Below are 17,015 nucleotides of genomic sequence, written 5' to 3'. Positions count from 1 at the left end.
ATTAAATAAATTAATTATTAATACCTGGGCATTGAGATGCATGTGACTCCATTACTGATGCAGTGTTTCTTCATGGCCTCCAGACTGTTCCGTAAGCTTTCGTAAGTTGGCGTTTGAAAGACTCTATTTTTAGTAATCTGTGCAAGAAAAGCCACTAACTATTAACCAATCAGACAATTTCATTAACTCTAATAGTAATGCATACTGTCGTTGTGTCCTTGGGCAAGACACTTCACCCACCTTTGCCTGTGTGTGAATGTGTGTGAGTGATTGGTGGTGGTCGGAGGGGCCGTAGGCGCAGATTGGCAGCCACGCTTCCGTCAGTCTGCCCCAGGGCAGCTGTGGCTACAGAAGTAGCTTACCACCACCGAGTGTGACTGAGGAGTGAATGAATAATGCGATGTAAAGCGCCTTGAGTATTAGAAAGGCGCTATATAAATCCCATCCATTATTATTATTATTAATGCTAATAGCAAGTGACATTAAAGAAAGCGGAGACACAAGAAACTGCAGATGCTGGAATCTTGGCCGAAATCATTCTGGAGGAGCTCAGTGGGTTAGGTATCATCTGTAGAGGAATGGCTGGACAGTGTTGAGTCAGGACCCTTCATCAAACTTCAGGTCTGACAAGGGGTATTGACCCATTGCAAAACCAAGGCAAGATCTTTAGAGTGAATAGTTGGGCCCTAGGGAGTAGGGAGCAGAAAAAGTCCCTGAACGTGGCATCACTGATAAAGATGGCTTTTGATACATTTGTCTTCATCAGTCAGCCTATTGAGTATAGAAGTTGGAACATTATGTTACAGTGTGCAAGGCATTGAGACTGTATTTGTAGTACTGTGTTCAGTATTGACCCTGCTATAGGAAGGATGTCATGAAGCTGGCAAGAGTGCAGAGATGATCTATAAGGAAGTTGCCAGGACTTGAGAGGCCTGAGCTATAGGAAGAGGATGGGCAGGGCAGGACTTTATTCTTTGCTGTGCAGGAGGCGGAGGGGGTGATATTATAAAGGTGTATAAAGTTATGAGAGGAATAGATAGGGTCAATGGACATAATCTTTTATTTAGAGTAGGGGAAATCAAGAATCAGAAGTCATAGGTTGAAGCCAAGAGAGGAAAGATTGGAACCAGAGGGAGCAACTATTTTCACTGAGGGAGGTGGGTATATGGAACAAGCTACCAGAGGAGGTAGTCAAGGCAGGTACTATAACAGCATTTAAGAGACACCTGGACAGGTACATGGATAGGAAGGATATAGCATGATATGGACTTTACGCTAGCAAATGGGACCAGATTATATTGGGCATTTTGTTCAGCATGGACTAATTAGACTAGAGAATGTGTTTCAGTGCTATATGACCAAGATCAAAAGCCAAACTGATAACTTAATCACACGGTAGCAGTGAAGATATTTTTATAATGCTTCTCTTAAATTCTTGAAATTGCTCAAGGCTGAAGACTGAAATTAGATCTTGAAGTGCTGTCAGAGTAGCCTTGGTGAGTAACTGGAGTAATGGAGGAGGACTGGCCAAATGTTGTGCCTTCCACCACAGTGATGAATGCTGTGGTGGATGTTTGTGTTAAATTTTTATTGTGTTTTTGTGTTTTCTTTATCATTGTACCGCTGCTGGCAAATTCATTTCACTTGCACTTTATGTGCAATGTGACGAATAAAACTGATTGATTGATTGATTGATTGATAACTGCTAAACATAATGCAGCCAGTGCGCAGCAGTGATGGAGGGAATGAGTGTTTGCGGACAACAGACAGTAATCTTCAGTAGGAAGAAACTGCATTTGCAGGTTTAAACCAAAGATAGACACAAAAAGCTGGAGTAACTCAGCAGGACAGGCAGCATCTCTGGAGAGAAGGAATGGGTGATGTTTTGGGTCGAGACCCTTCTTCAGACTGGATTCTGCAGTGAAGAAAGCTAATGGCATGTTGGTCATGGCGAGAGGATTTGAGTTTAGGAGCAAGGAGGTCCTACTGCAGTTGTACAGGGCCCTGGTGAGACCGCACCTGGAGTATTGTGTGCAATTTTGGTCTCCTTATTTGAGGAAGGACATTATTGCTATTGAGGGAGTGCAGGTTAACCTGGTGAAAGAATGGGTCGACTGGGCTTGTATTCACTAGAATTTAGAAGGATGAGAGGGAATCTTATAGAAACATGTAAAATTCTTAAAGGATTGGATAGGCTAGATGCAGGAAAAATGCTCCCGATGTTGGGGGAGTCCAGAAACTGGGGTCACAGTTTAAGAATAAGGGGTAGGCCATTTAGAACTGAGATGAGGAAAAATGTCTTCACCCAGAGAGTTGTGAATCTGTGGAATTCTCTGCCACAGAAGGCAGTGGAGGCCAATTCATTGGATGTTTTGAAGAGCGAGTTAGCTTTAGCTCTTAGGGCTAAAGGAATCAAGGGATATGGGAAATAAAGCAGGAACGGGTAACTGATTTTAGATGATCAGCCATGATCATATTAAATAGTGGTGCTGGCTCAAAGGGCCGAATGGCCTACTCCTGCACTTATTTGCTATGTTTCTACTCTAGCTTTTTGTGTCTATCTTTGTGTGGATCTTCAGTGCTGCTGGAGGGCCCCTCATCCAGGCAAGGAGGTTTTGGGGTAGCAGAGGCGAGTCATTCACAGGATATCTAGCCTTTGAACTCCTGTCGTAGAGACAGCATTTATGCGGCTGTTGTGATGGATCTCTAGTCAAGGGCAATATCTTCAACATTGATGAAGGAAGACTTGGCAATGACAAAGCCTTTGAATGTCAAGGGGGTGTGACTACAGTGCAGTCAACATTTCCATTTCATCAGCATCTGAATGCCACCTTGATCACACTGACAAGAATAGTTTCAACTTCTGAAGAATTAGAAATGCAATTGAACATTGTAGAATTAACATCCCTAAATTTGATCTAATAATGTCATGAAAGTCTGCGGGAGAAGGTTAAGCCTAGGACACTGGCCCTAAAAGAATTACTGCAGCAATGTCAAAATCATAGAAAGATTGCAGACTGTAGCAGAAGATTATGTAGCTCATTTAGCCAGTGAATGATTTAGCTAGCTAAATTTGGTCACTGTAAGAGGCGTTTACAGTCTTTTAGCTAAAAGACTTTAAGCGTCACTTACAAAGCTCAAATTAGGATCTTTGGTATTCAATGCAATTTAGCCTCCATTAAAATGAATCCACATTGCAAACTTTTCCAAAAGAATGTGGTTGCAACACAGTGTGTGGAGTTGCTGTCACACAATCCTGACCTCTGGTGCCATGTGTGTGGAGCTGCAGCTTCTCCCAGTAACCACTTGGGTTTTCCACAGATGTGTCATTTTCTTCTACATCACAAAGACATGCTGGATGACAGGTTAATTGGCCACTAAATGATGCCCAATGTACAAATGAGTGGCAGAATTCAGAAATTGACGGGAAATCAATCGCACAAAATATTAGTGGACGAAGATGAGTCTGCTCTGTGAGCCGGCATAGACTAAATGGGCCAAATGGCTCATGGTGTAAGGATATATAAAGAGAAAGGGAAACAATCTTTCCAAATGCAATCTGCGTGTTTTTGTCTACTTATAAAATAGCAGTTTTTTTTATTGGAGACAAGATATACAAGAGTACTCTAGCTTTAAAATAAAGATTTGATTTACATAAAAATCTAAATCAGATCACACAAAAAACTGTTGAATCAAACATTGCTGTCAACCATTGAGCTTCATCATTTGAGTTTAGCCATGCATCGGTTTATGATGGGGTTACATTGTCCATGGGATTGTGTTAAACCAAAAGGATACCATGCAACATGAATTCTCTAGTAGTGTACTGTATTTTGAAAAACCAAAGTTTAACCTTTATCTTGTGAATTTTAAAAAGCATTCAAATAATGAACAATAGTACTCAAACTAAAAGTTACCAGATAGTAAATGTATCGTTGGGGTCTTTTCAGTACTGCTACTTCCCCAGTTTTCTTTTCTGTGAAGCAACAAAAACAATTATTGTATTTTTTTTCTTGGTCTGCTTACGAACACAAGAAACAGAAGCAGGATTAGGCTATTTGGCCCATTGTGCTTGCTCTGCATTCAAGATCCTTTACTTCAGCACTGCTTTCCTGCACTATACTAAAACATCTACAATTCTTGAATAGTCTTTAAGACGCTCAGTAACTGAGCCTTCATGGTCCTCTTGAATAGTGAATGCCAAACGATTAGCTATCCTCCGAGTGAAGAACTTCCTCATTTGAATGGCTGATCCCTTAGTGTGAGGTTCCTCAGATGCTGAGGAATATCACGATTTACCTCATTGTTCTAAACTCAAGTCTAGGCTTGGTCATTTTATTCAACTCATCCAACTTTGGAAATAAAGATGGGCAAGTCAGAATAGATCCATAATTGATTTGAGTACAGTCTGAACACCGATTTTCCGGCACCCTCGGTTCCAAAGCCTTCCTGGATTATCCGTTTTTCTGAATCAACAGGGGTCACATGATAATGAGAGGAAGGAACTGCAGATGCTGGTTTACACCGAAGATAGACATAAAATGCTGGAGTAACTCAGTGGGACAGGCAGCATCTCTGGAGAGAAGGAATTGATTTTGAGTCAGACTGAGAGGCAGGCGAGAGGGAAACTAGAGATATGGAAGGGTACAAAGAGCAGGTAAGGTGTGAACAGGACAGAACAAGAATGATCAAGGAAATATACAAAGGTTCAACATTGGCTGAGGAGAAGCTGACAACGAGGCAAACAGTAAAATTAATCAGGAGGACAGTGAATCTGGTTGGAGAACTAGGGTGGGAGAGGGACAGAGAGAGGGGGAAAGCAAGGGTTACAAAGTTATAGAGAAATCAATATTCATACTGTTGGATTGTCAGGTGTGTAGGAATTTTCCGGTTGCGAAACACTATCTCCCCCTGCTATTCTGATATTTCATTCCTGGGTCCCTTCTATTGTATATTTTACAGATTTTAATAACAAAATGTTCCTCTGGAGCTTGTGTCTCTTTTCTGGAAGAGTAATATTAACACAACTTATTTTAACTTAATGTCTTTGCTTATTTTTCTTGGGATGACAACACCCACAAACATGCAGCCATGGCCCACACTGAAATAACTTTACCAAATTTTCCTTCAGATACAAGAATTTGGTTTAAGAACTGCAGAAGCTGGAAAAATCGAGGGCAGACAAAAATGCTGGAGAAACTCAGCGGATGAGGAGCGAAGGAATAGGTGATGTTTTGGGTCGAGACCCTTCTTCAGACTGAAGAAGGGCCTCGACCCGAAACGTCATCTATTCCTTCGTACTATAGATGCTGCCTCACCCGCTGAGTTTCTCCAGCATTTTTGTCTACCCAAGAATTTGGTTTGACTTTTTAATGCCAAAACAACATGCACATTCCAGCGGTGAAAAGTAATTATGCTTTAGTTTCTTACTTTGGTCTAGCAGCGCCGGAACAGATCCAAACCGTTTCTTGAATAAAACAGCTATCCCCTTCCCCATGCGGCAGTCTGCACTGATGCAGTGCGCCAGCGATTCTTGTGCTGGACATTCAAACAGATCACCAGTCATGTAAGAGATTTTAAAGCCCTACAGTGGCAAAGAAACAGTTATGTATTGATAGCAATCTTTCCATCCTCAATCTTCTTCCTCCTTGTCTAGAAATCACTCAGTTCTCATTATTTTCACCTGCTTACTTCAGGAAGCATGGTAGAGAACATGCCCCAATCAGCATCAATTGTCCAGAAGTTGAAATGGTTGAGAGCTTCAAATTCTTTGGTGTTAATATTATCAATGATCTGTCGTGGACCAACCACATTGATGTGATGTGGGAGGAAGGAGGAAAGGAAAAGCAGCCAATATAATCAGAGACTTGTCCCACACTGTCATTCCTTCCCTCTGCCCCGTCTGGCACAGGTACTTGAAAGTGAGTGCCACCAGCAGGAACAGCTTCTTCCCCTTTGTTATCAGAAAAGTCCTTCCATAAGCTAGGGTTCTATGCATTTTACTCCTGCCCCATCGTGGACATTGGAGTGTTTATGGAAGAAATACCAAGACCTAATTCAAATCTTGACCCAATTTGCACATTGGTTAAAAAGGCCAAATCCCAATTGAATGTAAACAATGAAAAGGCATTTCCAATCATCAAACGAAGAATCTCTCTAAATCTAAAAAGTTGTTTAACACGTGTTAAGATACTTTATAGAAGCATTAACACATTTTGCACTGACCCGGCAATATCATGGTACAGACTAATAGAACTGTGCCTCACAGTTCCAGCAACCCAGGTTCAAATGTGTCGTTTTGTGCATGTTCTATGATTGTGGTGATTTTCTCCAGGTACTCCAATTTCTTCCCACATCCTCAAATACGTGTTAGTTGATAGATGAATAAATTGGCCATGGTAAATTGTCCTGGCGTACATGTAGTGAGTGGTAAAATCTGGGAGAAATTGATGGGATTGGGGGTTTGATAGTTGGCAGACTTAGTGAGCAAAAGACTAATTTCCATGCTGTCTCTCTGACAAATGAGCACATGAAGACAGGTGCCAATAGCTTGATCAACAATGGGTTTTAGGGCTCCTCTTAAGAGGGAGATTTCAAGAAATGTTTAAAGCCTGAGCAACTGCTGAAGGGATGAATAGAATGGTGAAACAAATGTTGTTGCTCATCATATCATCCAAACTTTATTGATCTGACACACCCATAGATCAATACTGTTTGTTTCCAGTAAAGAAAAACAAACTTCTGTAGGTATCTTACTCTTATGATCCAAATAGACAGCACACAATATTCATTATACTCACATTGCCCCCTAGTGGTTTCTCCATACATTTCATCGTTTTGTGCATCCAACCTACTGAAGATAACAAGAATGTAGTTGTAATTACCAAATTGCTTCTTTCCCCATTTCTAGCTAATACTAATATACTGCTAGTGTTAGAAAGGCTGAAAAGTGCTGTTCTCCATCAAAGACAGCCTGACCTTACTGCTCTCAATTCAGAACTTCTCTTCCTACAAATTCTCTTTCCTCCCCAGTTCAGAATATTAAGAAAATGCTCCATCTATGATCAAGGTTCTAATAACGTCATTGAAATTTTTATTCTGCAATCGTGTCAAATTTTACATGCTATATAATCCTGCAAAATTATTTGGCACATTTTACCATGTTAAATGCAATGTACTGAAGATGCCTTCCAATTATCCTTATCTGTTAAAGGAAAAATGTTTTAAGAAAAAAGGAGCGCCCCCTTCAAAACATTTACAATGCTCACTCCTGTGCAAACAATTCTATACAAAACTGATCACAAATCAATCTATTGACACAGTATATTTTTAATAAGCATTTTGATCAGGTAATTGTTAAGTCAATTTTAGTCCAGTGAGATCTCAAATAGATAAATGAGCTAGATTATCTTTTTATTATTTTAATTAGTGGACAACATTCAGTAGGATAGCAATCTTAGTTGTTTTGTTTGTGTCATGTGAGGCTAAAGAGAAAATGAAAGAACAATGAGAAGTCTAAACCACATTATAGTATTTTGGCTAGGATAAGGAAAATAATACCAGCTGATACTATTAAATGATAGAAAGAGCAAAAAGAGACCAAACACACACCAAACTTTTTTTTTCTTGTTTATTACATTATTTATAGTGTACTATGTTTACATGTGTTGCAAATAAGAATTTCATTGTTCTATCTGGGACATATGACAATAAAACACTCTTGACAGTGAAACAAAGTAATGTTAAACTTGGCAAACGGAATTGCTGTCAGGGGAAATTAAGAAAATCCAAATATCTTCCTTAAGTATGGCAATTAAAATTAACGTTTAATTTTAAACAGAATTTCAATTATGCAACATTTTATTAAATCCCACGCTAAATCTCCCAGTTTATTCCTACACAATTCCAGTGGACTTCTTCTTCTTCTTCTTTGGAGTTTTACGGCAGCCGGCACCCACAATGTTGCATTGCTGCCACCTTCTGGCTTCACTCCACAGTCCTCATGTCTTTACATTATATCCTTTTTATAAGGCCAGAGGCCCTCAAGAAATTAAACAACACCTTTACTCCTTTTCCTTCCCCTCCATACTCTAGAATGTTCTTTTCTGATATATCTGTCATTCCAATTTTCTTCATTTCACTGATCAAAACTCTTCTTTCTGTTTCATATCTTCTACATGCAACTAGAGCATGCTGAACTGTTTCCGGCTGATGGCATTCCTCACACATCCCAGTAGGGTGTTTTCCCAACATTTTTAATGTGCTGTTCAGGTGAGTGTGTCCTATCCTCAATCTTGCTAATACTACCTGTTCTCTCCTGTTCTCCCCTCTTCTTGCTGTAATGCCCACTCTGTTTTGTAGCGAATAGAGGTGTCTCCCCTTTGTCTCCTGTTCCCAGTATTGTTGCCATTCCTGATTTATTTTCTTCCACACAATGTGTCTTCCTTCAGATTTGGATAATTGTAGGTTTACCTCTATGTTCTCTTTTTTAACGGCCTCTTTTGCTAATTTATCCACTTTTTCATTTCCTAGCACACCAATGTGTGCTGGGACCCACAACAAAGTCACGTCACTGCCCTTCCTTGTTCCTTGGCTTAATAGTAGTGGAATTTCATACACTAGGTCAGGCCGCCTATGGGATGCACCAGACCCAATACTCTGGATTGCAGACAATGAGTCGCTACATATTAATACTTTGCATGGTTGCACCTGTTCTATCCACCGAACTGCCATCAAAATAGCGTACAGTTCCACTGTATATACTACCAAATAGTTATTTGTTCTTTTGCAAATCTCAACATTCATCCCTTGCACTACCACAGCTGCCCCTGTTGTTTCAGCTACTGGGTCCTTTGATCCATCTGTGAAAATTAAGAGGTGTTCCCTGTATCTATTATATATATGGTTATGGTATTCTGTTTTTAGGTCCGAATTTTCTTCCCTCCTTTTTGCCTCCCATATTTCCAGATCAACTTTTGGGATGTTTAGTAACCATATTGGGACAGATGGCCACAATACTGCAGGGCAGAACTCTTTGTCCTCTACTTCCATGTCCCTTGCCACACCTCCTCCAACCCAGCCGAAGCTTCCAGACTGAGCCACCGCTCTCTCCCAGCACTCCTGTACTACCTGTTTTGTTGGGTGGTTCTCTCCATGACCCTTAAGGCATAGCCAGTAATTAGCCATTAGTTGTCTGCGGCGCAGTCTCAACGGCATCACCCCAGTTTCCACCTGTAGTGCACATACAGGTGACGTCATTCCAGCAGGGCCGGCGTTAAGCCGATTTGACCGATTGCTCCCAATTGGGCCCCGCGCCTAAGCGGGGCCCCGCACTAATGTTCAGTATTTCGTACGGAAATACGGATTCTCTTTGTTAAATAAAGATTTTTTTAAATTCGCCATCCGGATTTTTTTTAAACGAACATGTATAACAACCGCTGCACGGCCATCATACACAAACGATTTGTTAACTAGTGCTGTTAGCACTTCTTAACGGTAAGTACTTAACACCTTGTTATGCAATGTCATGAATCTGCATCTATCCGCATTCCTCAGTAAATGTTATAGTGTTTTGAACAAGTATTAATGACGCCGTGTTTGAATAAAATTCACGCGGCGTCATTAATACTTGTTTAAAACACAATTACATTTACTGAGGAATGTAGATCGATGACACGTTGAGAATTTCATTTAACTCACCATCATAAGTGAGGGCCCCGGACCGCGAGAAGGGGCTTCTTCCTGGTGTGCAGGTTTGTCATTCACCTACCGACCCACGTTGTGTCCAAAGATCTTATAGCGGATCTTTGGTTGTGTCTCTCTGTCTTTTGCTCACTCCCTCCGTCTTTCTCTCGCGCTCTCTCTCCCGCTCCCCATATTGTCTCTCTCTAGCTCTCCCACTCCCTCTCTATCACCCTGTCCCCTCAGCATTCCCGGAATCATTGACGTTTTGCAGTAGACAAAAATGCTGGAGAAACCCAGCGGGTGAGGCAGCCGCCTGGCCCGCTGAGTTCCTCCAGCACTCTGTGTTTTTTGTTTGGCTCTGAAGTTGAAGTTGGCTCAGCGGGACGGGCAGCGGCTCTGGGGAGAGGGTTGTGTTTCTGGTCGAGACCCTTCTTCAGACAATCACAAGTATTCTCATCGACGCGAGTTCAGTTCGGTCTGAAGAAGGGTCTTCTCTCCAGAGTCGCTGCGCTGCCTGTCCTGCTGAGTTACTCCAGCTTTATGTCTATCTTCAATTTCAGAGAATTACAATTTCTCACGGGGGGCTTATAACGTCTCTAAACCCCTCTGGGACCCTCTGAACACCTCTAAACCCCCTCTAGCCCCCCTATTTCCCTCTAAACAATTGAAAAAACACCTGAACCCATCTGAAGCCCTCTAAACCGTTTAAACCCCTCTAAACTAGGAGGCTGCAAGGTGACTTGGATAGGCTGGGTGAGTGGGCAAATGCATGGGAGATGCAGTATAATGTGGATAAATGTGAGGTTATCCACTTTGGTGGCAAAAACAGGAAAGTAGACTATTATCTGAATTGTGGCCGATTAGGAAAAGGGGAGATGCAACGAAAAATGCTCACGGCAGACCAAACGTGTTAAACAGAAATTGGTCAGATATTGAGCTTTACAGTGAGAAATCATGTGAAATAATCACTGAATTTAATTTTAAATGAATGTACCTGCATGTTATACTGTTTAGTTTGGAGATACCACCAGATTTGTTTGGAGATACAACCAGATTAGTTTGGAGATACAACCAGATTAGTTTGGAGATACAACCAGATTAGGTAGGCGGCGCGACTCTCGTCTGCAGCGGCCTCTGCAGTCCGTCTGCGTTTTTATTATTTTATGTCTATGTTTTTATGTAGTTTTTGTTATTTTTGTTGGGGTATGTGTGTGGGGGGGTGGGGGTGGTGTGGGGGGGTTGGGGGTAACTTTTAAATCTCTCCCTGCACGGGAGACCCGACCTTTTCTTTGTCGGGTCTCCGTTGTCGTTGGGGCTGCAACGAGGAGCGGCCTCCAACAGGAAAACCGGGGGCTCTGGTGCTGACTACTCACCTCACCGTCGCGGAGCTGGCCGAGTCCAGAGCGGGTGGAGCTGTGGTGGACGCTGCTGCGACCCGACCCCCGGAGATTCGGTGGCTGCAACTGCGGGTTTGGCGGACAGCACCGGGAGCCCGCGGGTACCTGGAGGGAGACCGCTTTTCAGGGCTCCCGCAACGGCGACTTCTCCCGCCCGAGTTGCGGGGTTGAAGAGCACCTGGAGCGGGGCCTTACAGCACCGCCCCGCGCGGCTTGGAATGGCGGCGGGGCTCTGCGAGCGCACGCCGGGGCTCTAACACCAAGACCCGGTGTGCGACCTTGCATCACCCGACGTGGCTTAAATGGCCACGGGACAATTCGCCATCGCCCGCCGGGGGCTTTGACTTTGACTCTGACATGGGGGGGGGGGGGGGGGGAGTGCAGTGGAGAGAGAAGTTTTTTTGGCCTTCCATCACAGCAATGTGATGGATGTTTATGTAAAATATGTTGTGTCTTGGGTCTATTTGTTTGTAATGTATGGCTGCAGAAACGGCATTTCGTTTGGACCTCAAGGGGTCCAAATGACAATAAATTGGATTGAATTGAATTGAATTAGTTTGGAGATACAACCAGATAGTCCACTGAGTTCGCACCGACCAGCGATTTTTGTTACAGATTTGACAAATTTATTTGGCGGCCAATCAAACGCTGTCTCTAAGGGGGTTGCATCCAATCACCAACCAGCTTGCCTTAAAATTCCCGAAACTACACGAAATATAAACATACATAAATTTTTACTTTTCTAGAGTAGGGGCCCCGCCATCAGTTTTCTAATTGGGCCCCGCAATTCCTAGCACCGGCCCTGCATTCCAGTGGACTTTCCCTAACCCAGTAATTATACATTGGTAGGTCAGATTACAGAACTGGTTCATGGAACATCAATACTGATTTATTGAGTTAGATCAAGGGCGGAACTGTGGCGCAGCAGAAGAATTGCTGCCCAACAACTCAAGAGACATGGGTTCAATCCTGACTTGTTATAGGATCTTTGGTTTCGGTTAGAATTGCCCCCCCCCCCCAAGTTGTGTATAGAATCGTGTCTGCTCTTGCAGGAAGAAATAAGGTTGATAGTTTTGATTGCAGGTTGAGAGTTTGTGCGTACTATTTAAATAAAGGCACTTTTTTTTTAAAGAAAGGAAAATGAAGCGTGCCCACCAAATGAACAAGGCACGCTTCATTTTCCTTTCTTTAAAAAAAAAAGTGCCTTTATTTAAATAGTACGCACAAACTCTCAACCTGCAATCAAAACTATCAACCTTATTTCTTCCTGCAAGAGCAGAGCGGTTTTCCGGAGCTGACGAGCCGACTGCTGAGCAGAAACATTGATTGTGAGGACGCGGTTGGGTTTAATGTCGGCTGATAAACAACGCCATCGCGCTGTTCACAAGGGTGGGATGGATGGCGGACAACCCGCCCCGGTCGGCTTGGTCCATCTTCTGCCACATCTACTCTATGACAAGTGTAGGAAGGAACTGCAGATTCTGGTTTTCACCGAGGATAGACACAAAATGGTGGAGTAACGCAGCGGGACTGGCAGCATCTCCGGAGAGAAGGAACGGGTGATGTTTCAGGTCGAGACCCTTCTTCAGACATATCTCTCGTTTCCCTCTCCCCTGACACTCAGTCTGAAGAAGGGATGCGACCCGAAACATCACCCATACCTTCTGTCCAGAGATGCTGCTGTCCCACTGAGTTACTCCACCATTTTGTGTCTTCATCTTCTTGATCCGCGGCGACGGTGTCACTACTTCGTGGAGCCAGGGAACGGGCTCCATCCATCCATCCTGCCCACAGATATCGTGTGTGAGCTAACTTTGTTGTATTTTTTTTAATTTCGTTCACTTAGGTTTTTTTTGTTTGTTTTTTAAACGCGTCGATTATTCCCGACCGAAGATAAGACGCAAAACATGCTGGAGTAACTCAGCGGGACAGGCAGCATCTGTGGAGAGAAGGAATGGGTGGAGAGCCTTGGTCAGAGTCGGTGCTTCTTACCTGACGCCATTGCTCTGCTCTGCTCTGCTCTGCGGTGCCAGGCAGCCCGTCGGCCGTTGGTTCAGGCGCGTAAACCTTGGTTAAGTTAAGCCAGCCCTTCCTGCAGTCCGTCAGCCGTGGGCCGCCCCTCAGCCGCCCGTGCTCTTTAATCAAACTAAACATAAGGGACGGCAGATGCTGATTTACACTGAATATAGACACAAAATGCCGGAGTAACTCGGCGAAAAAGCAAACGGTTAATTCCCGGGGTTGCGGGACTGACATATGATGAAAGAATGGGTCGACTGGGGTTGTATTCACAGGGGTTTAGAAGGATGAGAGGTGATCTTACAGAAACATATAATATTCTTAAGGGATTGGACAGTCTAGATGCAGGAAAAATGTTCCCGATGTTGGGTGAGTCCAGAACCAGAGGTCACAGTTTAAAGCCCCTGTCCCACTTTCTCGAGTTAAAGGTTCAAAGGTTATTTTATTGGTCACATAGGTGTAGTGAAATGCTTCTTGCCAATAAGAAAAGAATACATAAAGAAAGAATACAGACATAACAGTAATTTTATTTATTTAGCGAATGCAAAGTCCTTTAGCCAAGCAGTTGCCTCTTGATCTGCTGTATGAAGGATGACAAGTCCTCCTTTGAGTCTTTGTTGAGGGCATGCTTCAATGATGTGTTGCATTGTTTGCTGCTCTCCACAAGCACACCGTGGGGTTGGGCTGCTGCCCCATTTGTGAAGGCTGGCCAAGCAGGGGCCATGTCCAGTCCTGAATCTATTCAGCGTCGTCCACTGCTTCCTTGGGAGATTGGTGCCAGGGACCGGTAGGGTGGGGTCTGACACCAGATGTTTATTTGGGACGTCCTTGGACTCCCATTCCTTTTTCCAAGCTGATTGGATGGTGAAATCAGCTGGTGGTGGGTTCTTCCAAATTGGTCGTCTAGATGGAAGTCGAGCAGTGGGTGGGTTGAAGATGTCCATGTGAATTGGCAGGTGAGGGGAGTTTTTGGTCTTTTGGAGCATCCTTTGAGTGAGGACTACTCGCCGGATGCGTGGAGGGGCTATGTTGGATAGGACAGGGAGCCAGGGGAGTGGTGTTGAGCGGATTGTTCCTGTGATGATCCTCATTGTTGAGTTCAATTGGGTGTCCACATGGTGTGTGTGAGATGACCTGGACCAAACAGGAGCACAATATTCGGCTGAAGAAAATGCAAGGGCTAGTGCTGAAATGCGCAGTGTGGGGGCTGCTGCCCCCCACTTTGAGCCAGCAAGCTTACTGAGGAGATAAAGAGATTTAAACATAGAAACATCCCCCCACAATGGTTCCCATTATGAGGGAAGGCACAATGTCCAGTCCCCATTCCATGTCCACCCATAGTCGGGCCTATTGAGGCCTCCACAGTTGCCTTTACGGAGGCCCGATGTTCCAGGCCGTTCTCGCCGGGTGATGGTGCTCCGGCGTCGGGAGAATCCTCTCAGCGGCATGGGAACCCAGGAACGGCCGCTTCCCTTACCGGAGACTGCGGCTTCCGAAGCCAACAAGGCCGCGCCGGATGGACCTCCACCACTGGCGATCTCGGCGAGAGATCCCAGGCTCCCGATGAAAAGTTCGGCGCCGCCGCCCACAGCTGTCCGCTCCATAGTCCCGCAGCTCCGCGATGTTTCATCGGCGGTCTTCAGCTCACTGGAGCTCCAGCGCAGCGACCCGGGCAAGGCATCGCCCGCTCCGCAATAGCGCTCCAACGCTGTGCCGTCGCCGCCGAAGTCGAGGTACTGGGCGATCCCCTCAGGAAACGCCGCTCCAGGCCCGCTGGTAGGCCGCGAGGACAGATCGAAAGTGCAGCCCGGAGAAAAGCTGCCTCTCCAACCAGGTAGGGACCCTGAAAAGTAGTTTCCCCCTCCCACCCCCCACATAAAAAAGACTAGAGCTCCAAAAACAAAACACTAAAACTCACTAACGAATTCTCCCGAGTTTTCCCCTTGATTCAAACTCAGAGAATGTCTGTGGTGAGGCCGTAGGAGTCCTAGATATTCCGTAACGGTTTGTAATGCCAGCCGCAGGTACTCGGGGCATCAGGTAAGTCAGGATGTGTTTTCAGCATGTTGAAAAATGTCCACGAGTAAAAAAAATAGCCCTGAGTACCTACGGCTGGCATCTCTGAGTTTGAATCAAGGGGACAATTCGGGAGAATTCGTGAGTAACTTGGGAAAGTGGGACGGGCTTAAGTCACATTTAGGACTGAGATGAGCAAAAACTTTTACACCCAGAAAGTAGTGAATCTGGAATTCTGTCACAGAAGGCAGTGGAGGCCAATTCACCGGACGTTTTCAAGAGAGAGTTAGAACTAGCTCTTACAGCTAACAGAATCGAGAGATATGGGCAAAAAGCAGGAACGGGGTACTGATTTTGGATGATCGGCCATAATCATACTGATGCTGATGGAGGTGCTGGCTTGAAGGGCCGAATGGCCTACTCCTGCACCTATTTTCTATGTTTCTATGTATGTTTCAAGAGGACGTATACAAAAACAGGGATGTAATACTGAGGCTCGAAAAGGCGCTTGTAAGGCCGCATTTAAGAAGGGTGGGACCTCATTGAAACATACAGAATAGTGAAAGGCTTGGATAGAGTGGATGTGGAGAGTATGTTTGCACTAGTGGGAAAGTCTAGGACTAGAGGTCGTAGCCTCGAAATTAAAGGACATTCTTTTAGGAAGGACGTGAGACATTTCTTTAGTCAGAGGATGGTTGTGAGATACAAAATCAATCACAAACTCTTCAGAGACAAGGTCAAGAAACAAGTTTTCCTTTATTACATTTCTGCGCAGAAAAGAGTGTCTCTCCTCTATCATCCTCTAGAGACACAAAAAAATGGAGATTGTATCTATCTTTCATACCTTTCTTCACTATGGTCACTACCTCATGTCTCCCCATCGAGCTTCGTCCAATCATAACATAAAGCCCACATTCCCACGAGAATGTCCAGGAACGTCTCGGAACATCTCCTGACGTCAAAGGCTTCTGCTGGAGTTACTTTCTTTATCTAGAATTACCCTCTGTCCTGTATATTGTTACTTTATTCTACCAGCAGTCTGACTTCTGCTGACAGCTCATTTCTTTCTAAGTTATATTTTTCAGAGTTCTAGTATAAATCAACCATCCCTATTAACCCTTTTCTCACAATGGTGAATCTGGAATTCTTTGCCACAGAAGGCTGTGGAGGCCAAGTCTGGATCTTTTTAAGGGAGAGATAGATAGATTCTTGATTAGTACAGGTGTCAGAGGTTATGTGGAGAAGGCAGGAGAAAGGGGTTAGGAGGGAGAGATAGATCAGCCATGATTAAATTGTGGAGTAGACTTGATGGGCCAAATGGCTACTATAAACACCTTGAGTGACATTTTTAAAAACTGGAAATTTGCGATAAAAACCAAAGATGCTAGAAAGATCCAGGAGGTCAGGTAGTATATGTGGAAGGAGAAACAGTTCATGTTCAACTCGCTGATTCCCCACCATGACCCCTTGAGTTTTCTTTTATCATCATTTCCTGTTTCTTTTTCATTTAAAAATACCAAATTTAAAAGTGAAAATAGAATGCTGCAGTCATTAGATAGATGTTCACAAATCTGTCAGTTGATCTGTCACTTTTCTTTGAATTAGAACAAAGGGCACTTCAGTTTAGAAGGCCATAGCTAAGAAACATGAAAGCAGACTATTATCTAAATGGTGGCCGACTAGGAAAAGGGGACATGCAGCGAGACCTGGGTGTCATGGTACACCAGTCATTGAAAGTGGGCATGCAGGTGCAGCAGGCAGTGAAGAAAGCGAATGGTATGTTAGCTTTCATAGCAAAAGGATTTGAGTATAGGAGCAGGGAGGTTCTACTGCAGTTGTACAGGGTCTTGGTGAGACCACACCTGGAGTATTGCGTACAGTTTTGGTCTCCAAATCTGA

General features: G+C 44.0%; 1 protein-coding gene across 4 annotated transcripts in view; it reads right to left on the bottom strand.

Moving 5' to 3' along the window:
• The window catches only part of LOC116986739 (ADP-ribose glycohydrolase OARD1-like), a 30,306-nt gene extending 17,048 nt beyond the window's left edge, over window positions 1-13,258 (bottom strand). Inside the window, exons 1-5 of one of the 4 annotated variants that reach the window (XM_033042360.1) lie at window positions 13,074-13,258; window positions 6,801-6,850; window positions 5,431-5,584; window positions 3,918-3,976; window positions 25-137 (exon numbers count right to left, since the gene is read on the bottom strand). In XM_033042360.1, the coding sequence (XP_032898251.1) occupies window positions 25-137; window positions 3,918-3,976; window positions 5,431-5,584; window positions 6,801-6,850; window positions 13,074-13,083 (386 nt within the window). In that variant the 5' untranslated portion in view covers window positions 13,084-13,258. The remainder of the gene's footprint in view (window positions 1-24; window positions 138-3,917; window positions 3,977-5,430; window positions 5,585-6,800; window positions 6,851-13,073) is intronic. The other 3 variants (XM_033042358.1, XM_033042361.1, XM_033042359.1) reach the window with 3 other exon arrangements.
• Window positions 13,259-17,015: the final 3,757 nt, after the last annotated feature.

Source organism: Amblyraja radiata, chromosome 24 (assembly GCF_010909765.2).
Source record: "Amblyraja radiata isolate CabotCenter1 chromosome 24, sAmbRad1.1.pri, whole genome shotgun sequence".
Lineage (NCBI taxonomy): Eukaryota > Metazoa > Chordata > Chondrichthyes > Rajiformes > Rajidae > Amblyraja > Amblyraja radiata.
Note: the sequence above shows the minus strand (reverse complement) of the source record. Positions and strands in the feature narration are given on the sequence as shown.